At 46.9% G+C, this 24,020-nt stretch overlaps 1 protein-coding gene across 1 annotated transcript; it reads right to left on the reverse strand.

Moving 5' to 3' along the window:
* Positions 1–697: 697 nt before the first annotated feature.
* CLNS1A (chloride nucleotide-sensitive channel 1A) lies at positions 698–23,823 on the reverse strand. Its single transcript, XM_074943023.1, has 7 exons — positions 23,637–23,823; positions 21,798–21,934; positions 17,693–17,803; positions 15,909–16,019; positions 8,889–9,062; positions 5,377–5,461; positions 698–1,256 (listed from the first exon to the last, which is right to left on the reverse strand). Exons 1-6 carry the CDS (start codon positions 23,753–23,755, stop codon positions 5,394–5,396), a joined length of 720 nt encoding a protein of 239 aa, XP_074799124.1. The 5' UTR covers positions 23,756–23,823; the 3' UTR covers positions 698–1,256; positions 5,377–5,393.
* Between the last annotated feature and the right edge of the window lie 197 nt (positions 23,824–24,020).

Raw genomic sequence — 24,020 nt, forward strand, 5'->3', positions numbered from 1 at the left:
AAATTCTAACCAGAAGTTTAAGAGGGGAATAGTTGTGATTGAAGCAGGTTCTCAGGTTGACTTCAGAAGAACAGATGGGTCTCTACCAACTGCTCCAGGCACCCAAACTGACCTGCCTGCGCTGTTGCATGACTGTTCTTGCAGCCTCCCTTTGCTTCCCCATCAGAAGCCATTTTTCTGCGGGGAACATGAATTCTGCGCATGTGCAGTGGCGCAGAATTCCCCCAGGAGTAGAATATGGAGAGGAGCGTTTATCTGGCAGAAAACAGTCTAACAAATCGGAGTGCACAATGGAGTGGGATGAAAGGCAGCCTCAGCAGATCTGTTCATTGTTCTTGGCAACCGGAATCTCCTAAACCCAGGATAAGTCACAGTGAAGGTAGCTCTACCATACCTCAGTACAGTGCATCTATACTGGGAGTTTGCATCAGTGTTGTTACAATAGTGCAAAAATCCCATATGTAGACAAGACTTTAAATGGGTTCAAGGAAAACATCCCCTTTAAGATGCACTTAATTAATACCTCTCCCACCCCATTCCCCGCAAAAAAACACAAATAAGAACTGCCCAAAAAGAGCCCTGAGCAACTAAATGAGTCTTCCAAAGAAAATGATTGAAGGTTGCAACGCAAGCTTGGATTGTGAGATACAAAAGTCTAAGTTTATTAAACAATTTTGTTAATGTTTATTACAAAGACACAAAACAAGTCTCATCTGTGGGACTTCACTCTACCCTCTCCCCTACCCAGACTCTGTCAGTAAAAAGTGACAGACAAAAGATCTGAATAGATAAAGCTAGTTACTTGGAGGGCTAAAAATTTAGTTGGTTTTGCTTTGCATCCTCAGCTGACTTTATTTTTCTTTACCAAACTCCTGTTTCTATCATACATGGCTGACTCAGTGGATAAACAGATACAAAAATATGGACAAATTCTAGGACAACCTAGAATTCTGTTCTAATTACAATTTTGTTTCTTAATTCCTAGAATTCCTACAAAGGCTTCCTAGAAACGAGCCATGATTAGCCCCATTCAAAGATTAGATAAGAGGTGTTATTGTTTTTATCTTTTAAATAAAAACCCCACGGTGGTCACAGAAATATCAAACTCTGTTTTAAGCACATCTATAAAAGCATTTACCAACATGGATGTCCATGCTTAGGTCATTAATAGAGAAGTTATTAAAGAGGTTAATTCCCAATAGTCACTGCAATGCCTTCAGTTTTACAGCTTATTCTGGAAGTGCCACGAGAGGAATCTGAAAGATACAAGACATGGGGTTTAGATAATTGGCGTTAATGAGGTTAATAATCTTTACACAGAAGTCTCTGAACAGCTGCTCGCAACAGCCTGGGATAACTATTCACTCTCAACATGTCCTGGGCTGGATTTTCAAAAGGGTTCATAGAATCATAGAATAGAATATCAGGGTTGGAAGGGACCTCAGGAGGTCATCCAGTCCAACCCCCTGCTCAAAGCAGGACCAATCCCCAATCAAATCATCCCAGCCAGGGCTTTGTCAAGCCTGACCTTAAAAACTTCCAAGGAAGGAGATTCTACCACCTCCCTAGGTAACGCATTCCAGTGTTTCACCACCCTCCTAGTGAAAAAGTTTTTCCTAATATCCAACCTAAACCTCCCCCACTGCAACTTGAGACCATTACTCCTTGTCCTGTCCTCTTCTACCACTGAGAATAGTCTAGAACCATCCTCTCTGGAACCACCTCTCAGGTAGTTGACAGCAGCTATCAAATCCCCCCTCATTCTTCTCTTCCGCAGACTAAACAATCCCAGTTCCCTCAGCCTCTCCTCATAAGTCATGTGTTCCAGACCCCTAATCATTTTTGTTGCCCTTCGCTGGACTCTCTCCAATTTATCCACGTCCTTCTTGTAGTGTGGGGCCCAAAACTGGACACAGTACTCCAGATGAGGCCTCACCAATGTCGAATAGAGGGGAACGATCACGTCCCTCGATCTGCTCGCTATGCCCCTACTTATACATCCCAAAATGCCATTGGCCTTCTTGGCAACAAGGGCACACTGCTGACTCATATCCAGCTTCTCGTCCACTGTAACCCCTAGGTCCTTTTCCGCAGAACTGCTGCCTAGCCATTCGGTCCCTTGTCTGTAACTGTGCATTGGGTTCTTCCGTCCTAAGTGCAGGACCCTGCACTTATCCTTATTGAACCTCATCAGGTTGGGCACCTGCAGCTCACACGGACTTCACGGGGAGTTCTGAGTGGCCAGCTGGTCTGAAAAATCAGGCTGTATACGCATACTACTGCTTTAAAAATCAATACCACCAAACTGCCAGTTTCATATATACAAAATTGTTTGAATAAAATGTGAACTTTTGTAAGTGGCATAAATAAAAAATTACTCTTGACAAGACGAAGCACAAATTTCACACTTTTATCATCAACAAGTCTCCAAGAGCTTCCTCAGGCAACTGTGACATCTCATTTGTGTAATGAACAGGGACATGCAACGTTAGTTTCACATGAGGGTGTCACTTCAGAGGCGTGGTGGTTCGTTGTTTTCTAAAGGATCACTGGGACATGATGTTCCTGCAGATTGTTTGCTCAGTCTGCTTGCAATGTTAATGAAACTAAAAAGAATTAAATCTAAAATGATTTGCTCCATAGCGTACTATGAAAATCTCAGTAAACTTCCTCTTTATTACAGTAACCTACATGCCAAAAACTTGTTAGCACGGTGATTAGCAGAGACAAAGAGCTGTTTGTTCGTCACATGGATTCTGTGATTACTTGGGAGTTACTTTATAATTTCTTGTGTTTTGAACTTGGTTAAAATTACATCAGCAAACCAACCTGGTGGCCCATTCATTACAGGGCTTTTCATACCAAAGGCTCTCAACTGCTTTATGAAGTGACGTAATACTTAGCACTACATACACAGATCACTTTATCCACCACTGAACTGGAGCAGCTGGTTAACTGCACAGCAACAGAGGTTAGGACAGGAAGCAAAGAATAGCAAAACCAATTAACTCCAGTGACACCAAGTTCTGTAACATACTGGGGCACGTATAGTGTAGACTCAGGAAGAGTACCGCCAACTGAAGATATTATAACATAACATGTGCTAGGTGCTTTGCCAGCAAAAGCATGACCAATACACAAGGCTTCTCATTTTAGGTTTTAACTGATAAACATCAATAAAACACCTGGATACAAAAAAATTAAATCAGTGTTTATCCAACACACACCAGAACTGGTTACCCAATCTGTGTTGACTTCACCCCCTTCCCAGTGCAGTTTGTTTATATAGTCCCTACTCCCTAGCTTCTACCTAAGGGCTAGTCTTCACAGAGCACTAATGCAGACTTGGTGGGGGTGGGGTGGGGGGTGATTTCTAAAGCACACAAATGTATTGCACATTAATTGTTCCATGTAAACTAAAAGTTCCCTAGGGTGCTTTCATGTAGTACTGTTTCAAATAGCACTATGTAGGTATACAAAGAGAAAGCCCTGACACCCCCCCTCCCCCCGATTTTTGGACATCTACACAGAACTTTACCACCACCACCGTCCCCCTCCCCCCCAAAAACCCACCAACCCATAAGGCCTACAATACCACTTCCTAGGCGTCCTTAGATGCCTCCAATTCTACTGCTAACCCAGCCTGACCCAGCTCAGCTTATAGTGTGACCATTTGGTGGCAATGTTAGTACAGAAAGTAGCATGGTTGCAGTGATATTACCACCACAAAGGAAACCGGACTTTAGATGTGGCAGATGGATTCTTAATCCATGGGTTGATAGCCCTTGGAGGGAAAACACAGCTCTAAGAACTCCATCTCTATGGTAATAAGAGCGGATCTCTTCAAGGTGCAGATGCCATGGGTATCCCTGATACAGAGTGAGGAATCTGGACATAGATGGAAGAGTGACTAGAATCTTGATGTACCCGTAATAGCTCCTCTTTGAACCACTCATTACTTCAGGAGGGTGGCAGGGCTCTGTTACAGACCTCTGAGAGGCAAAGAGTAAGGGAGGCAGAGCCCGAGTCCCTACAGCAAAGAAGAAAGAGAATGAAAGCTTACTTCAGGGCCAAGCCTCCCAGGATCAGTATGTGACCAGGGGGACATTCAAAAGCCCCCAGATAGTAGGAAGAGCTGAGTCAGATGTACAAGGAGCAGCACACAGGAAGAATAAGTAGTAGCAGGGGAGAAGAGGGTGGGAAAGCCACATATGTAGTGACTGTCCACACACCAGCACCCCATAGTGATTCCCAGCCTCCTCCTTGTGCAACCCCTGTTGAGACAGCTGCCTGCCTGCCTCCTACACTTGCTAACAATTATTTTTGATTCATTTTCACTTGTCCTTTTTCAGCCACTTTTTGCACTAACTTTCGGTTAGTTTGTTGTTCCCCTCCTTTTTCCCCCCACTCCCCAAAGGGTGACACGTTGCTTGGAGTGAGGCTGTCTAATGGTGGCTTCTGAGGCAGGATTTTGTGCTCTTCTGGGTTGAGCAGGCCAGAGATGCTAAAGTCTATGCATGCGGCCAGCACGTGTAAGCTGCTCCTGTGGCTGGCCACCTCAATAGCTGCTGCAGAAGCTGGAAGACAGGCAACTTTCATGGAGCTGTACAAGCCCAGTGCAGAATCTCTATATGTCAGAAGTCAATTCTTCTCATCTTTTCCCAGATTAAACTGCTACCTGCCTGTCCGCCCCCCCTCCCTCCTGGGAAATACTGGATCACTTTGTTATCCCACTAAGATCAAACAGACAGGAAGGGTGACATTACAAAAGAGGGGACATAGACTTTTTTCTAGACCTGCTCCAAAGCTGAAAGCTTTCAATGACACCTCCACTAAGAAAGAAGTCCTGTGCCACCCACAGTAAAATAAGAGATGGACTTGCCACAGAGTTCTTACCCCCTTGAACAGTCTGGCAAATCTTGTATGCTAAGGGGGAAAACAATAGATACCAGGGACAATAACTTCCCAGCAACAGACCCAGTACTTGTGTAGCTTCCAAGAGACTTCATGAGATCAGACAATTCACGTGACCCAAGGATCTAGATCTACCAACAGCCTAATCTACCCTTTCTTTGAAGTGTGTAAGGTCAGTGCCTGAATAAGAAGGTAATTTAACCTGATCTGGCTGTTCATTTTACAGTTTAACTCCTTTCCAGAGTTTTGATAAACACTTAATTTTTTTTCAAAGTTGCTATATTTCTTCTTTTACTAGAAGATACAATCCCTGGTTTATTCACAGAACTCTCAATGGTTTCCAAAGTAATTTAACACAGGGACTTATCAATTCTCAATTCATCGAACTACAAAAGCATATGGCTCTGCAGGACTGAAGAGCCTCACACTGAAGGCAGAAAAAAACTAAAGGTTTAAGCTTACAGCAGCATCCAACCTCCTCAGTGATCAACTTCTGCATCTTCAAACTGCCCTGCAACCACTGGTGCTGTGTCCACCTCCATCCCATCTGAAAACAAAGTCAAGGCAATGAAATACTGCAGCACTCACAAGCTGAACACACTGTGACAAAGTCAATGCCCTCTGCTGGTGAGAGATTAGTGATGCAGGAGATACTAATTGTGTTTCAGAGTAACAGCCGTGTTAGTCTGTATTCGCAAAAAGAAAAGGAGGACTTGTGGCACCTTAGAGACTAACCAATTTATTTGAGCATGAGCTTTCGTGAGCTACAGCTCACTTCATCGGATGCATACTGTGGAAATTGCAGAAGACATTATATACACAGACACCATGAAACAATACCTCCTCCCACCCCACTCTCCTGCTGGTAATAGCTTATCTAAAGTGATCGTCAAGTTGGGCCATTTCCAGGACAAATCCAGGTTTTCTCACCCTCCGCCCCCCCACAGACAAACTCACTCTCTTGCTGGTAATAGCCCATCCAAAGTGACCACTCTCTTCACAATGTGTATGATAATCAAGGTGGGCCATTTCCTGCAGAAATCCAGGTTCTCTCACCCCCTCGCCCCCCTCCAAAAACCACACACAAACTCACTCTCCTGCTGGTAATAGCTCATCCAAAGGGACCACTCTCCCTACAATGTGCATGACAATCAAGGTGGGCCACTTCCAGCATAAATCCAAGTTTAACCAGAACGTCGGGGGGGGGGGGGGGAAGGCGGGAGGAAAAAACAAGGGGAAATAGGCTACCTTGCATAATGACTTAGCAACTCCCAGTCTCTATTTAAGCCTAAATTAATAGTATCCAATTTGCAAATGAATTCCAATTCAGCAGTTTCTCGCTGGACTCTGGATTTGAAGTTTTTTTGTTGTAAGATAGCGACCTTCATGTTTTTTCCTCCCCTGCCCCAGAGGGTCCCGGGGGGCAGTCAGGGGGCAGTTGGATAGGGTGGAGGTTCGGGGGGCAGTCGCGGGGGGGGGGGGGGGTTGGGTAAGGGGCAGAAGGTCCCGGGGGCAGTCAGGGGGCAGTTGGATGGGGTGGAGGTTCGGGGGGTAGTCGTGGGGGGGGGGGGGGGTTGGGTAAGGGGCAGAGGGTCCCGGGGGCAGTTGGATGGGGTGGAGGTTCGGGGGGCAGTCGCGGGGGGGGGGTTGGGTAAGGGGCAGAGGGTCCCGGGGGCAGTCAGGGGGCAGTTGGATGGGGTGGAGGTTCGGGGGGCAGTCGTGGGGGGGGGGGGGGTTGGGTAAGGGGCAGAGGGTCCCGGGGGCAGTCAGGGGGCAGTTGGATGGGGTGGAGGTTCGGGGGGCAGTCGTGGGGGGGGGGGGGTTGGGTAAGGGGCAGAGGGTCCCGGGGGCAGTCAGGGGGCAGTTGGATGGGGTGGAGGTTCGGGGGGTAGTCGTGGGGGGGGGGGGGGGTTGGGTAAGGGGCAGAGGGTCCCGGGGGCAGTTGGATGGGGTGGAGGTTCGGGGGGCAGTCGCGGGGGGGGGGGTTGGGTAAGGGGCAGAGGGTCCCGGGGGCAGTCAGGGGGCAGTTGGATGGGGTGGAGGTTCGGGGGGCAGTCGTGGGGGGGGGGGGGGGGTTGGGTAAGGGGCAGAGGGTCCCGGGGGCAGTCAGGGGGCAGTTGGATGGGGTGGAGGTTCGGGGGGCAGTCGCGGGGGGGGGGGGGTTGGGTAAGGGGCAGAAGGTCCCGGGGGCAGTCAGGGGGCAGTTGGATGGGGTGGAGGTTCGGGGGGTAGTCGTGGGGGGGGGGGGGGTTGGGTAAGGGGCAGAGGGTCCCGGGGGCAGTCAGGGGGCAGTTGGATGGGGTGGAGGTTCGGGGGGCAGTCGTGGGGGGGGGGGGGTTGGGTAAGGGGCAGAGGGTCCCGGGGGCAGTCAGGGGGCAGTTGGATGGGGTGGAGGTTCGGGGGGCAGTCGCGGGGGGGGGGGGGGGTTGGGTAAGGGGCAGAAGGTCCCGGGGGCAGTCAGGGGGCAGTTGGATGGGGTGGAGGTTCGGGGGGTAGTCGTGGGGGGGGGGGGGTTGGGTAAGGGGCAGAGGGTCCCGGGGGCAGTTGGATGGGGTGGAGGTTCGGGGGGCAGTCGCGGGGGGGGGGGTTGGGTAAGGGGCAGAGGGTCCCGGGGGCAGTCAGGGGGCAGTTGGATGGGGTGGAGGTTCGGGGGGCAGTCGTGGGGGGGGGGGGGGTTGGGTAAGGGGCAGAGGGTCCCGGGGGCAGTCAGGGGGCAGTTGGATGGGGTGGAGGTTCGGGGGGCAGTCGTGGGGGGTGGGGGGGTTGGGTAAGGGGCAGAGGGTCCCGGGGGCAGTTGGATGGGGTAGAGGTTCGGGGGGGCAGTCGCGGGGGGGGGGGGGGGTTGGGTAAGGGGCAGAGGGTCCCGGGGGCAGTTGGATGGGGTGGAGGTTCGGGGGGCAGTCGGGGGGGGGGGTGGGTAAGGGGCAGAGGGTCCCGGGGGACAGTCAGGGGACAGGGGGCCGTTGGATGGGGTGGAAGTTCGGGGAGCATGGGGGGCAGTCGGGGGGGGGTTGGATAGGCGGTGGGATCCCGGGGGGCGGTTAGGGGTGGGGGTGTGGATAGGGGTCGGGGCAGTTGGATGGGGTGGAGGTTCGGGGGGCAGTCGTGGGGGGCAGTTGGGTAAGGGGCAGAGGGTCCCGGGGGGGCAGTCGCGGGGGGGGGGGGGGGTTGGGTAAGGGGCAGAGGGTCCCGGGGGGCAGTCGCGCGGGGGGGGGGTTGGGTAAGGGGCAGAGGGTCCCGGGAGGGGACAGGGGGCCGTTGGATGGGGTGGAAGTTCGGGGGGCATAGGGGGCAGTCGGGGGGGGGGGGGTTGGATAGGCGGTGGGATCCCGGGGGGCGTTTAGGGGTCGGGGCAGTCGGGGGACAGGGAGCGGGGGGGGGGGGTGTTGGATGGGTCGGAGGTTCTGAGGGGGGCAGTTAGGGGGCAGAGGCCAGGCTGTTTGGGGAGGCACAGCCTTCCCTACAGTTTCACAACCCCGATGTGGCCCTCAGGCCAAGAAGTTTGCCCACCCCTGATTTAGAAACTCTAAAAACCTTACCTAAACTGGTGCAAGCCTATATTCTGACACACACACTGCACATTTCTGACCCAGGGAAAAGCAAGAGGTACTACCCTTTAAAGATTAAATGGCTAATAGCCCACAGCTTTTCCCCCATGTTTTCTAATATTTGTCTCCAGGTTGCTAAGGTTGCATTCACAAAGCGTATAACAGTGATCGACCTACAAAATAGATATTTTAAATGATAATGGAAATACTTACACATCAATGTAATTTTTCTTAATGTTTCAAATAACGTTATTACTCACTGTTTTTACCATGAAACCGGCTTCTTTTTCCCCCCCCACACACAGAAGTTTATGATATTATTGCTCACAAGCCAATTTCACCATTGCTACTGCCACATAAAGCTGCATGCAGCAGGGGTCAAGAAATGTCACTACCTGTAGTCTGGTGGAAAGGGGCACGTCTCACCTTCAAACTCTCTCACTGAATCTTCTGTTCGCACTCCAGCCATGTTGTACTGGCTGCTCACAGACTGAGCTAACATGCCCTCTAATCTCTCCAAAGTGGCTTGACCCTCTGCAGTTAAGTGTGACAACCCTTCTTCATATGTGTAGAAGGAAGGGATATCGCCTTGTCCTTGTTCTGCAAAGACAAATTTGTATTTAGCAGATATGAAGTTATAAGATACTAAACCACTTTAAAAAAGATATTTCCAGACAGGGGTCAGGTAACGTGTACTTATTTATTAACCAGGTAGGCTATTTTTAAACCAATAGTAAGAGTCAAACTGAAAACAATTCACTAGCATTGACTACGCAGCAGGATCTCTTGATGACAACAACAGACCATTTAGAAAGAAATCCATACACTGTCTAAAATGCTTTTAAAAGAACTCTCTAATGAACAGCATTTTGCACTTTCATTTGCAGATCTCAAAGTGCTTCAGTCAATACATTTCTCCTCAATGCTCCTGCAAGGCATTATAGCAGGTGACAGCCCTGCTATAGTTAAGGTTCAGACCAGATTTCTGTTTAAAGCCTGAATCTTTTAAGTGCTCTAAATTCAATACAGTTACTCAGATTGCCTTGAAATTTGCAGTACCTCATGAGAGCACAGGTTTCCGTTAGTAGACCAAATCTGGGGACATTTGACCAAGGGGTTCCCTAAATACAGATCTCCCCCACACTAAAACAAAAAAAACCCAGCCTCTTTTTTTTTTTTTTTTTTTTAAAGTTGACACATCCTGGCAACTGATTTGTGCTTACAGATAGAGATCAAACAAGGGTGCAGATCCCTGCACCAGGATCTCAGACAATCAAGGGTTACCCTGGCAACCACCAGCCCATTGGGGAAAATCACATTAAAACTTTATTTGACAAAGATTTTGTTACTGTACTGTAGCACATCAAAACTATCATATGCTAAATGAGATGCTAATGAAATTACAGAGCATGGGGCAGAGACTAGAAGAGGCTGGATGGCATATTGCTAAAATCTGTCGGTCAGATATTAATTTTTGGGAAAATGTATTTTGGCAAAACAATTAGATATGCAAATACGTGATGGCAAGGGAGCTGCATTTTAGGGGGTGGTGAAGTGGAAGGATTAGGGGTGAGAAGAGTCTGACCCCCCTCTTTCAGCTCCCCGCATGGGAGCCAGGTTCTGCAGGGGGCTTGCCTTACTGGGAGGGGGTCTGAGCCCCTGCTGCATGCCCCACCAGTGTGAGTTGGGATATTGGTCTCCTGCATCCCAGAGTTGTTTGCGCCCCACTCCCTTCTCCCTTGTTTGTGCGCCAGTATTTAAGGCACCTCAGCACATCTATGAAGGTCTAACCTCTCCCCCCCCCCCCCCCCCCCCCCAACGTGAGCTGGGATCTGAGGAAGCCCTGCCTCTCTGGATGGAGAGCTTAGAATGGGCATGCTCAGAACAGACACTAAGAAAACACTGCTGAGACTGGCATGAAAAGCTGGGAATGGGCACTGGGGAGTGGGGAAAAGAACATCCATGGATGTGAATGGAGCCATTCACAAGTCTCAGAGCTATTGTTTCAGGCTGTATTCAACTCCATAGGGTATTCAGCGGAGAACATCTCAGGGGGCCTATTAACACTGCCCTCAGCCTGCAACTTGGGCAGAAATCTGAGAATGAAAATTTTTCCCAAATATTCACTAACTTGTTTTTTAATTATTATTTTGGAAAAATGTAATCTGAGTACACCAGAATATTCAGAAGATGCTGAAACCATATTTGAAAAGAAAATAAATTACACATGCAAATGCTCACTGGGAGGGGAGTTGTGATTAAGGGTGCAAAAGTAGTTGGTGATATGGGAAGTGATGTTTGGATCTACAGCAAGGGCAGAAGATAAATGGGAATGGATGGTAGAGGAGGGAAGAAGGCTTGGGGGACTCATCTCAGAGGGAAGGGGTCAGAACATAAGAACAGCCATACTGGGTCAGACCAAAGGTCCATCCAGCTCAGTATCCTGTCTACTGACAGTGGCCAATGCCAGGTGCCCCAGAGGGAATGACAGACTAGGTAATCATCAAGTGATCCATTCCCTGTTGTGCATTCCCAGTCTCTGGCAAACAGAGGCTAGGGACATCATCCCTGCCCATCCTGGCTAAAAGCCACTGATGGACCTATATTCCATAAATCTATTTAGGGATTAACTGGAGTGGGAGGGGAGAAGATAGGACAGGTTGGACAAACTAATCCAATTTCCTTCTTTGACAGGGTTTACTGGCCTAGCAGATGAGGGGAAGCAGTAGACATGATATATCTTGATTTTAGTAAAGCTTAAGCACACTAGGGAAATATGGTCTAGATGAAATTACTATAAGATGGGTGCACAACTGGTTGAAAGACCGTACTCAGAGAGTAGTTATCAATGGTTCACTGTCAAACTGGGAAGGCGTGGTCCTGTAGGGGTCAGTCTTGGGTCTAGTACTATTCAATATTTTTATTAGAGACTTGGATAACAGAGTGGAGGGTATGCCTATAAAATCTAGATGACTCCAAGCTGGGAGGTGTTGCAAGCAGTTTGGAGGACAGGATTAAAATTCAGAACAACTCTGAAAAAACTGGAGAATTGGTCAGAATTCAACAAGATGAAATTCAATACAAGACAAGTGCAAAGTACTTCACTTAGGAAGGAAAAAATCAAATGCACAACTACAAAATGGGGAATAACTGTCTAGGTGGTAGTACCACTGAAAAGGATCTGGTGGCTACAACGGATCACAAATGGAATGTGAGTTACCAATGTGATGGAGTTGGAAAACAGGCTAATATCATTCTGGGGTGTATTAACAGAAGTGTCATATGCGAGGAATGGGAGGTAACGGTCTTGCTCTACTCGGCGCTGGTGAGGCCCCAGCTGGAGTACTATGTCCAATTCTGGGCGCCATGCTTGAGGAAAGGTGGACAAAGTGGAGAGAGTCCAGAGAAGACCAACAAAAATGATAATAGGGTTAGAAAACCTGACCTGTGAGGAAAGGTTAAAAAAACTGGGCACGTTTAGTCTTGTGAAAAGAAGACTGAGAGGGGGACCTCATAACAGTTTTCAAATATATTAAAGGCTGTTATAAACGGGATGGTGATCAATTGTTCTCCGTGTCCACTGAAGATGGAACAAGTAACGGGCTTAATCTGCAGCAAGAGAGATTTAGGTTAGACATTAGGAAAAACTAACTATAAGGGTAGTTAAGTTCTGGAATAGGCTTCCAAGGGAGGTTGTGGAATCCCCCATCAGTCGAGGCTTTTAAGAACTGGTTGGACAAACACGTGTCAAGAATGGTGTAAATTTACTGGGTCCTGCCTCAGCACAGGGGGTTGGACTTGATGATTTCTCTAGGTCCCTTCCAACCCTACATTTCCACGATTCTACTACCTAGGGTAGCAGAAGTTGGGGGTTCAAGAAGGAGCTCATATCAGCCCTGAGTTCTCCCCTTCTGTGGGTGTGTGTGTGTGCTGAGATCTAGAGACCCCTATCCCTCTGCAGCGGTTTGAGACCTCTGCTTGCCTGCTACATATTCTGGAATCTGGGACACCCTGCTCCACTTAGGGTGTCTGAGCCCCTTTCTCTGCCCCTCCATGTGAACTGGGGTCTGGTGTACGGGGAATGAAGATAACGTTAAATAAGAATCCAGAAAATGAATAGTGAAGATACACTGTGGCCAGCCCACACAGAAGTGATGCATATCAGGGAGGGGAACGGTTTGGAGGTGGTGTGAACTGGGTGGACTCAAGGTATGGCTGGCAAAGTCTGGCTGAGGCAGGGGCAGGAGTCCCAACTTGGAGGTAGGTTAGTGGGAGTGACTGCCCAGTTCAGCATGCAGCTGGAGCTACATAACCCAGGTAGCATGCAGCCCTCCAGCAAGCTGCAGCATAGGGAAGAAGATTGCACTGTAAAAAGTTGCTCCTTGCTAACTAATGGTTTCATGAGAAGGGGAGGGGAATTGGAAGTGTTGGCGGGGGGGGGGGGGGGGAGTGCTGGGCTACACATTGTGGGGAATGGTGGGGCAGGGAGAAGGAGACACACATCAATCTTTTCTCACATGCTTAAAGTTATGGTGATAACCATATAAAACACATGGTAAAAGACAAAAACCACTATCTCCCCTGGGCGAACACATTTCACAAAAAGATTACTCTGCATCCGACCTCTCAGTTCTTGTTCTCAAAGGAAACCTGTCAGAGGCAACTAGTGAGAGGGACACAAAGGGGGCACGTGACCTCCCCAAGTGACTCATCCCCACCCCCTATGTGACTCGTCCCTGCCCTGCCTCCAGTCCAGGGCCCCCGCACTCTCCCCATCTCACATTACCTGGCAGGGGAGAGGGGCTCTGCTCCAGTCCCCCTGCACGTCCCAGGCAAGCAGCGTGGCCAGAGGCTGCCTGGGAGAGTGCAGCCGCTGTGTGCCGCACCATGGCTGGAAGAGTAGGCCGAAAGGGGAGAGTCTCTAGCACCATCTCTTCCCATCCAGCTCTGGCCCTGCCCCTTCATCTCCGCAGCTGCCGGCCTTGCCCACCTCCCCACTCCACTATAACAAAACATGTAGGAGGGGGAGGAGCACTGCAGAATCACATGGCAACCATGTGGCCTAGTGGAAAGACCACTGGACAGGGACTATCCCTAGCTCTGCCACTGGCTTGCTTGGTGACCTTGGGCAAGTCACTTCATCTCTCCATGCCTCAGTTTCCCAACTGTAAAATAGGGATAAGGATGTGAAGCTGTTTGAGATCTACTGATGAAAGGCACTGCATAAAAGCTAGGTCTTTTGATTATTACCTAGCCACAGCTGCATACAAACTGCAAACCTTGGTGAGAACTACAATTGCCTAAATGACCACTAATGCTTACCCACAACATTTCTCTATTTAAAAAACTAGGAAATTAAATGGCAAAAAATTCACTAGCACGGAGTTAAGGCTGCCCAGTGATAGCTCATGCCCTTCCTGAACACTGAGTTCAACAAAACTCAAACTTCTGAAAACCAGGAAAGAGAGTGTTAAGGTAATTGCCCAGACTACCTTAACTCTGCCCTCTTTCAGCGATGCCCCAATACACCCAGAATACACACTGCCTTCTCACTGTAAACGACAGGCGTTACCTGCACTTGCCCTACGCTCAAACACTGAGCCTACTCCCCTGACAGAATACCACACCTGTAAAATTTAACAACTATTTCATATCATTTTATAACCCCTTCCCACTCACTCACAGAATACCATCTCCACCTACACTCTCCTTTACTCCTCATTAAATCCAGACCGTTCTCGTACCCTATCTCACTACTGACAATACCCAGGGCAAAAAAAGGCCCCAGTGCCCTGTTGCTAACACAACCTACACAGTTCTTCACTGAAACAATGCAGACTGAAACCTCGAGGTATATTTCCTGTGACCACACACATGGGGGGACTCAGATCCAGATCTCCTCATATCACAATCATTGCTCTTCCAATCTGCTTTGACTTATTCCTCCCCCATTCAATACAGTTACACCTAACACAATAAATGCATATAATTCCCAGGGACTACAACCAGCTCCAGGGGAGCAGAGTTAAATTGTGTGGGCATTTACCTTAATGTTGTATGTCCTTGTTTTCAGAAGTTTGAGTTTTGCTGAACTCAGCATTTGGGAAGAGCACAAGCTATCACTGGGCAACCATAACCCTGTGTTAAAGTCTTTTGCCATTTAATTACATTTTACATATAAAATCTGTTAAGAAAACAGTAAGGTTGCAAAGTTGAACACTCAACATTTAGGAAATCCCAGAACCAGGTGGTCTGTGCAACCTTAATTCAGCCCCTTGCACATTTGGATTCTAGTATCATCTTCAATTATATGACCACATACTATCTCCCCCCACAAGATGCACAGGATTAACAGTGTTCAGGGAATGAATCAGAGTTGTGTATTGAAGGAGACTGTGGTCTGTAGGGGCCCCACCTCCCTTGTTGCAGAAGTTGGAAGGTGTGTAGTGAATGAGGCAGGGGGATTTCAGGAAGAGAAGGGATGGTCTCATGGTTAAGGCCGCTGAATGCTATCCTGGAGAAGTTGATTTTATCCCAGTCTCTGCCACAAAGTTCCTATGTGATCCAAGGAAAGTCACTTAAACCAAGCTTATAATAAACTTCATACTGCTAGAAACTTTACAAAATAGTTAGGAATAATACTTCCTGGTTTACAGAGGAGGAAACAGAAATCAGTTGTCCAAGCTCTCCAGGAAAACTGTGTAATAGTGGAGAACAGAACCTACCTTTCCCGTTCTGTTCTTCAATCACACACACTCTCCCTGAAAGTTCCCTTTATTACCATTTCTGGACCAGACTTCAATTGGCATCATTTACATGCTTAAAATAAAGCATTTGCTCAAGTGCTTTGCTGAATCAGGACCTTTTACCACTGACTCTTCCACAACATGGCTGGAACCACCTAGCAGTTACTGCCATGTAGAATCCCATCTCCAGCAAAGCAAGTTGCAGGTCATACCTCTGGAAGCAGGAGGAGCCTGAATCAGAGGGGAGCTGCTAGACAGGTCAAGTAGAGAAAGCTAGTGTGGTGCTATCAAGGGACTCTAAGAGTGTGTGTAAACTAACAGTGCACTACACATTGTGTTAAACAAAGTGACCAAGCCATAGGGTAGGTGGTGAAATCACATTAGCTTGTTGACTGGGAAGGCTGCTGTCAGTATCTTGATGCTTCTGAGAATACAAACAAGGCTGTGTTTGGATTTTTGCTGAACTCCAACTAACACTCTACAGTCCGATTAGTGATTTTCTGCTCATTTCTGAGCTTCTACGCCCCAAAAGTACAATATAAAGAATTATTTACATTTTAAAATGTAGATACCACCAGTCACAGCCAAGGAACTTCTTTTAAAAATACAATAGACAATTCTTAACCTGAGAAAGGCCTTCTAAGACAGGCTCCAGATACACAAAAGCTGGTAGGAATTTAAACGGTAGCTTATCACTAACCATGGGCTTCCACGTCATACTCCTCCCCTTCGTAATCATTGTCTGAATCTTCATCTTCAGGGTCTGGGTGTAGGGCTTGGCATTCACACATTGCTGAAAACATAGCTTCCACTGTAAAAACAAATCACACAGAATTCTCCCATTGGTGAATGGCCAAAACAGCTCTATAGACACATTCCAAGGCCAGAAGGGACCATTGTGATCATGTAGTCTGACCTCCTGTGTAACACAGACCATAGAACTTCCCCAAAATAAATCCTAGAGCAGTTATACATTAGTAGGGACGTGACAAAGATACTTGTTTTAACCAAACACTAAATATCTGCCCCTGAAAAAGGATGGATAGTAAATATAAGTCTTCAGACTGGGAGGGGTCTTCATCACATACATGGCAGCATCCAGGATGGTGAAAGGGCAGAGTAACAGAACCCCTCCACCCCAATACACCATGACAGCACTCAGGAGGTTCTGGGGTGGGAGAGGAGATCAGAGAGCGAAGAAAATAGGAATTCTCCTTCACTAAAGCAGCCACAGAATTAAAATTAAAAGTTACACTATACTAAGATTACAAACTCGCAAACAAATTAAGTTACTGCTTTTTAGATAATTCCCTTAATAGTCTCTAAAGTCATCACAGGATGAGAGATAAAAGTTCTGTCATGGATTAGAAATCATCTGAGACACAAAACAGAGTAGGAATAAAAGGTCAGTTTCCAGCATGGCAAGAAGTTAACAGCGGGGTGCCCCAGGAACCCATACTAGGGCAGGGAGGTTAATATATTTTTGAATGATCTGAAAGTGGACAGGCGGAGAACAACATTTACACACAACACAAAATTCTCTTTAGTCAAGACAGAAGACGACCAAGGAATGCCAGAGAGACATAACAAAACTAGGAGAATAGGCATACTGTAAACCTTTTTTCCCTGCACTTAGCATTTCTGAGTTTAGACGCACTGTAAATACCCAAAAAGAAAGCCTAGGTTTCACCCCTACAGAAAATTTCATCCCAATTTGCAGCAGTCAAGAAAGAAAAACAATGTTGGGACATAAGGAATGACAGAAAAATAATGAAATCACTTTCCATAGATCAAGGGCACTCATTTACCCGGAATATTGTGTTCATATATTGTCACCGTATCTCAGAAGAGACAGAGGGGAACTAGAAGAGGTTCAGAAATCGGCAATGGAAGTTGTTAGAGGTATGGAAAGACTGCCACAAGAGAGATTAAACTAACAGTAGTTAATGAACACATTTGCTACACTAGTAAAATGGCATTGTAGATGAATTAGGAGTTGCAGACATATAGTCTGGTTATTCTCAGAAATATTATTCATCAGATATAGTCTGGGTATTCTTAGAAATGTTATTCAGCTACAAACTGCAACCGTACTAGAATATTCATTGAAAACTGGCTACCCAACACATCCCAGCCTTAACTGAGATACTAAGACTGACAAATTAAGCACAATCTACTTAAGGCTATTTCTAGGAAGGCAAAAGTCTAATAGTTACCAAAGGGTAGTGGGAATAGGGTGACCAGATGTCCTGATTTTATAGAGACAGTCCCGATTTTGGGGTCTTTTTCTTATATAGGCGCCTATTACCCCCCCACACCTCCTGTCCCAATTTTTCACACTTGCTGTCAGGTCGCCCTAAGTGGGAGTCATGTCACTTGACCACTCTGTACCTCAACACCCCATATGGCTTAACTCAGTGTTCATAAAGAGCTTTGAATCTCTTAACAAAAAGAGCTATACCATTATCTTATTTCTTTACTTACAGGCTGATTTGTCGCTGGGTACAAATCTGAATTCTGCAATTGGTTCATCATCATCATCACTGTCTTCCTCCTCTTCCCCTTCAGCCATTGGAGTTTCTTTTGGCTCTTCCTCTAAGGAATTCAAGTGTTCAAAATAAATCTAAATGTTTGCATTTCCCCAAATTCTGGCCCACCTGTTCTTTTAATGCACATACATATTACATATATAACGGAATCAGGGACCTGGTTCCAAAATGTAGCAACAGTACCAGTGTCCCATAATAGAACTAAAGTCACATAAAGAACACACAGGCAAAGCATAGCTAAGGCCCTTGTCTGCTCTGCCTCTTAGGAATTTATAGGATGCCAAGCACCATAATATCCTGGAATAGCACTGTAATTGAGCCCCTTTGCCTTAGTCTATTTGTAGTATAGGCAGGCCCAAATAAATGACTAAGGCCATGTCTATGCTAGGATCACAACTGTCTGAGTTACAACCATACTTACATATTTTTTTGCAAGCAAGGTTCTAGCATAGTGTCCCCACTCTGTGTCCAATGGGGCAAGGGTTTCTCTTCTTCTAAATGCAGCCTATAGCATAGCTTTAAAACGATAATAGAAAAAGATACTCATCTACATGGGAATGCTTGTTTTTACCAGTCTAGCAGTTTCCCTGAACAATGTGGATTGGGCATTTTTTTCCCCTATACTGTAACATCAAGGGTTATAGAGAAACCACAGTCCAGTCTGGTCAAGGAAACTGACCTAGACTCTTCCTAAAAACAACTGTGTTCAAAATATGGTTTTGTCTCTATATGCATGATAATTTCCAATTATAAGAATGACAGTAAGTAATTACTTGATATACCATGTTTATTTTATAGTGCTGTGATACAGTCCCCATTAAATCAATGAGCTTTTTGGATTGGCCCAGTAATGACAGAGTTAACCCATGTTCGATTTCTGATCTCTCTGCTCCTTTTGCTAGGCAGGCACAGGTGGTGGAAGTGGTGGGTAGGAAGCATGCTCAGCCTCCAAGGAGCAGGTGTGGATGGGTGCCTCATGACTTCTATGAGTGAAGTCTCTGGACAACTAAGAAGCAGTACTGAGAAACTCTACAGAGATTCATGTTAGAGCAGTGGTTCTCAAACTGTGGGTCGGGATCCCAAAATGGGCCACAATCCTCTTTTAATGGGGTCACAGGGCTGGCGTTAAACTTGCTGGGGCCCTGAGCCGAAGCCCGAGTCCCACTTCCCGGGACTGAAGCCCGGGGGCTTCAGCTGTAGGGCTCAGGTTACAGGCCCCCTGCCGAGGATGAAGCCCTTGGATTTCGGTTTGGCCGCCACACCTGGGGCGGTAAGGCTTTGGCTTTGCCTCGCCCCCCTCATGGGGCTCAGGTTTTGGTCCCCCCTCCTACTGCTGTTGTGTAGTAATTTCTGTTTCAGAAGGGGGTCTCAGTGCAATGAAGTTGAGAACCCATGTTAGAGGCCTGCTGCATTTTTACATCTACTGAAATAAATAAAATAAGGAAGATGGCTGTAACATGGAGCCTTGTACCTGGAAGGTTTAGCATAGGGGTACAAACTAAGCCCACATCCCAGGAACTGCAGATTTTCTAAAGGAATAGGGAACAAGTCCAGCAAGGCATCCATTTCCATGAAGAGCGTCTTTTACCACCAGAGCCCAGAAATTCTGCAATGTAGTAATGTCAAGACTCAAAACAAGCCAGCAGAGTGTCCACTGGCTACCTCCAAAAATAAAGGATTCAAGGAGACTAAGCAACACTTTGCAGGCTGACATCAGCAGGCAAATCTCGCGATTGCGATGCCCAGCTGCCTGTTCTCAGTTATGTCAATCTCATGCTCCCCCCTTTATAAAACACACAGATGCTCACAGGCACACACAACTCACCTGGAGTATGACAAAACTTCCAGAGAAAATACTATGGATCTTAACCAGCCATGCTACACAAAACATGGAAATTCCTGCAATAATTGAAGTAGTGAGGTTTTGCTTTAATGCCCTGAATTCCAACCAGCAGATAGCAGCAATATGGTGTTACAAACCAGGAATGGACTTGAAAACTAATTGTTCAGGTTTCCACAGGCTACAGAAGATTTACTGTAGCCTGAGTTTGCACGAAAAAATAGTCAAATTGCTGTTACAACACAGGGGAAATCTCTCCAGGTAGATTTCAGAGTAGCAGCTGTGTTAGTCTGTATTCGCAAAAAGAAAAGGAGTACTTGTGACACCTTAGAGACTAACAAATTTATTAGAGCATAAGCTTTCGTGGGCTACAGCCCACTTCATCGGTTGCATAGAATGGAACATACAGTAAGACATATATATAATAGCTCATCTTAACTAATTAGCTTCTCACAATTTGTACGGTAACTTCCAACTTATCTGTATGTGTGTGTGTGTATATATATATATAATCTTACTATATGTCCCATTCTATGCATCCAATGAAGTGGGCTGTAGCCCACGAAAGCCTATGCTCTAATAAATGTATTAGTCTCTAAGGTGCCACAAGTACTCTTGGTCTTTCTCCAGGTAGAAGCAGCTCTAGGTTCCCATGTGGTAATGCCAAAACTAAGAGCTTACCCTTGTTTATTTATTTATTTTTTAATTCAAGAAGTTTACAAAGCTTTTTCTCTAACCTAGATTCACTCAACATTTTGGAAGAAGCGTAGTTAGAAAGAGATGGATTACAGAACTTGAATAAAAAAATATATACATTGTCCATTTCTCCCTCACACGCTATCTGAACAAGGTTCAGTGGAATGACTTGTCTTTTTGTATTAACAAGCAATAGGCTCCTTAAAATATACCTTAAACAGACATTATCAAAGCTAGGACACTTAATTTAGCTACCAAACTGCTCCTTTCCCTCCTCATTTGCTACCTGCACCTACTATGAAGTCAGTGGGCTTCTTTCTTAAGGAAGCACTAAAAAAAAAAAAGACTTTAAAAGGAAATTTGCGAAAAATATGAACTGTGCACACACTGTTGCTTCTTTAAGATGCATAAAAGTAGCACAAAAGACTCCGCCCAAAAACGTTTTTTTTATAAGTAGAAATCCATGTCTTGTCTAACCAGGAAGACTGTTAAATAGAGTATTTATTACTACATTATTACAAGTAAAGTTATGACATCAGAATCTTTAACAGTCCGAAAGCTGAAGCAAGTGACTGGAGAGTGGGGAAACAGGAGAGATTTTTAGTCAGTCTATTTAAAACTTACTTTTAGTTTGTCTTTGTTAACACTTATTTAACTTAAAAGGACGAGTGTTGTGGAGAAAAAATGTTTTTGTTAAAAGAATCCAACACCCTACCCTTTCAGCAGAAGTTCATCATATAAGAGCTCAAAAATCCCCAAAAGCACCTCGAGAAAGACAGACTTATCAAACCTGGTATATCTAAAGGGGTTTAAAAAAAAACCACCACTTTCAGGTCTCCTTTCTAGATCATGAAGAAACAAGAAAGAGCATAAGCCTTAGTTTTCTTAAAAACCTCTGTGGGACAGCTTTAAAGATTCAGTAATAAGCTTCATACCATGAATTGCTCTTACACACCTGAAAGAATTCTGAATGAAGGCTTCCAGCGTAATTTCAAATCACAGGCATGCAAACACCCATTCACTACCCAGAGGAAGGGAAGGAGTAGAGTAAGGGGAAGCAGTGGAGGAAAAGGGCATGAACGCAAGTATCAAAGGAGCAGATAAGCAGATTTTTATTCTGTTTAAATAGGACAAAGAGAGAAGGAACAACTAAAAACTGAAGTTTAATAGGAATACTCTCCTGCTATACATTTTAACAGGTCAAGAGGCAGGGTAGAAAATGTGAATAGTAGAAGTGTACAGTCAGGCTTCCAGAAAAGGCACAGCCTTTAAGAAAAGGAAAGTAATGGGGCAGAGTGTTTGAAATAAAAATAAAAAATTTAAAAACAAAAACAAACAAACAAAAAACCAAGGCCTGACACTTTTAAATCTCAATTTCCTCACTGTTCATAATGAACAGTTCAAGTGACAAATTACCCCAACAGGAAGACCATTTTCATTTCAGTTGTTTATGAACTACAAGAGGAAGGAAGAAAAAGTATGTAACAATACAGACATACCATACCTTCAAATTTGGCATTCACCATGACATACAAATGTTCCCATGGATAGGCATTTAGGTCCCTGGAGACAGCATGTAAACTTATGGTGGGATAGTCCAAAGAGAAACCCAGTCCAGACTTATCTAACCATGAGAGGCGACTGGAAAAAAAATAAGTCAAATTAAACAACTCCAAAGAAGTTCTGAGTCATGTGACTCAACCTTACAGATGAAGTTCAACAAATCAGAAACAATAAAATCTATGGAAGAGATTCTGTAGGCAGCACTCATCGCACTTAGTACTGAACTAAGGCCCAAGAACTATGCTAACAGGTCCTTGTGTTTAAAATGAGACAACTTATGGTCAAAGATACTATAACATTTTTTTACAAGAGATGGAGTGCGAATCCAAGTGTTCTGGACAAGTTTCATCTCAGATTAATACATTCTGATACATTTAATTTTCTGTCCTTTACTCTTATATGTGCTGTTGATATCTTGCACCCCAGAGGTAGCTGCACCAATCCATGAGTATAGTCCATACCTCAGTTTGTAAAGTGCTTTGTGATCTTTCAAAACAAAGAGATCAACATAAAATAAGATCTTCCAGAAGTTGAGGTGAGGATAACAAATGCAACATCAATACAGCTTACATCAGTGAGTGTAAATGAGTTTCTATGGGACACCAGGAAGAAACAGGATTTGATGAGGTGGGGAATCACTTTCCTAATTATGATAGGCAAGCTGTTTCTTTCCTTAGTTTTAAATGTTGACAGTTGTAAATGCACTGAGTCTGTACTTGGATCTAATGCCTCATTGTATTCAGCAGTGCCTGGTTCTCCCACACTATGGAAATCCAGTAATGTAACTGGAGTGCATACTGGCTCATTCTATTCATTGCTAGTAAATGGCTCTGGTAGAAGCCTCCCAACACACTATATGAGGAAGCAGGGAGAAATATTTGTGTAGACCTCAGACAAAAGTCTATTGAAAGCAAAGTAAAAGACGCAACTCAGTATTATACATGTTGACAGCACATGTCTTTGGCCTAGTCCACACCTAAAACTTAGCTTGGCCTAGCTACATTGCTCAGGACAGAGTGACAGCAGCACAATTACCTGGTTTATAACTTGGATTTCAGCACAGATAGCTAGTTTACTTAAGAAATGTGTCTCTAAGCTCCCCAGGGCAGTTCTACAGCACTGAGCACAGTCAGCAGTTAAATGAGGAAGAGCCGTGCACAGAAAGGCAGAGGAGCAGATCTCTGTACAAGAGCCCAAGAAGAGAGCCCCGGCCGGAGGGACAGAGAACATCCTGGGATAGCCTAGAGATGGAGGGACCGGGAGCAGACAGGCAGGCTGGAAGTGCTGCTCCGCACTGTGCCTAGGCTGCAGGCACAAGGCTCTCAGCCAGCAGTGGACTTCAGGCACACAGGGAGCATCCCCAGAGTAGCACTGGGCATCCGTGGGATTCCCAACACGCTACTGCAGACAGCTACTGCTCGGATAAACACCCAGAAGGGGGCGAGAGCACTGAGCTCCGAAAGTAGAAGTCTGAAAACGGAGCAGCCCCACCGCACCAGGGCCCGCCCCCGCCAGGTCTCCTCGCCCGGGCCCCCCCGCCCCCGCCGCCCGGGTCTCCTCGCCCGGGCCCGCCCCCCCGCCGCCCGGTCTCGCCCCCGCCGCCGCCGCCGCCGCCGCCCGGTCTCTTCGCCAGGGCCCCCCAGGCCAGGTCTCCTCGCCAGGCCCCCGCGGGCCAAGTCTCACCCCCGCCCCCCCCGGCCAGGTCTCCTCGCCCGGGCCCGCCCCCAGCCAGACGCTGCGCCTCACTCGCCCCTCCCCCCAGCGGCTCCCCGGGCCGCACCTCTCGGCGATGTACAGCGTCCCGGTGCCCAGCCCGCGACCTCCCAGCACCGCCTCAGTGTCGGGCTGCTGCTGCCGGACCCCCTCGGCCGGCGGCGGGAACCGCTTCAGGAAGCTCATGGCAACCGTCTCCCTCCGCCCGCCGCTCCGAGCCAGGCCGCCGGAAGCGGAACCGCCGGTCTAGCCATCGATATGCCGAGGCCCGAGCCGCTCTAGGCAGCGCTCTATGGTGAGGAGGCGGAGCGCTCGCCCCCCCGAGGCCAGCACGGCGGCCGCGGCGAAGCCCCGCCCCTTTGCGCTCGGCAGCGGGCGTTCCAGTACCCCCACCCCGGGGGGTGTCACGTGCCCTGCTGTGTTATTGTAGGGTCTCCTGCGAGGGAAGCCG

Source organism: Natator depressus, chromosome 1 (genome assembly GCF_965152275.1).
Source record: "Natator depressus isolate rNatDep1 chromosome 1, rNatDep2.hap1, whole genome shotgun sequence".
NCBI classification, from domain to species: domain Eukaryota; kingdom Metazoa; phylum Chordata; order Testudines; family Cheloniidae; genus Natator; species Natator depressus.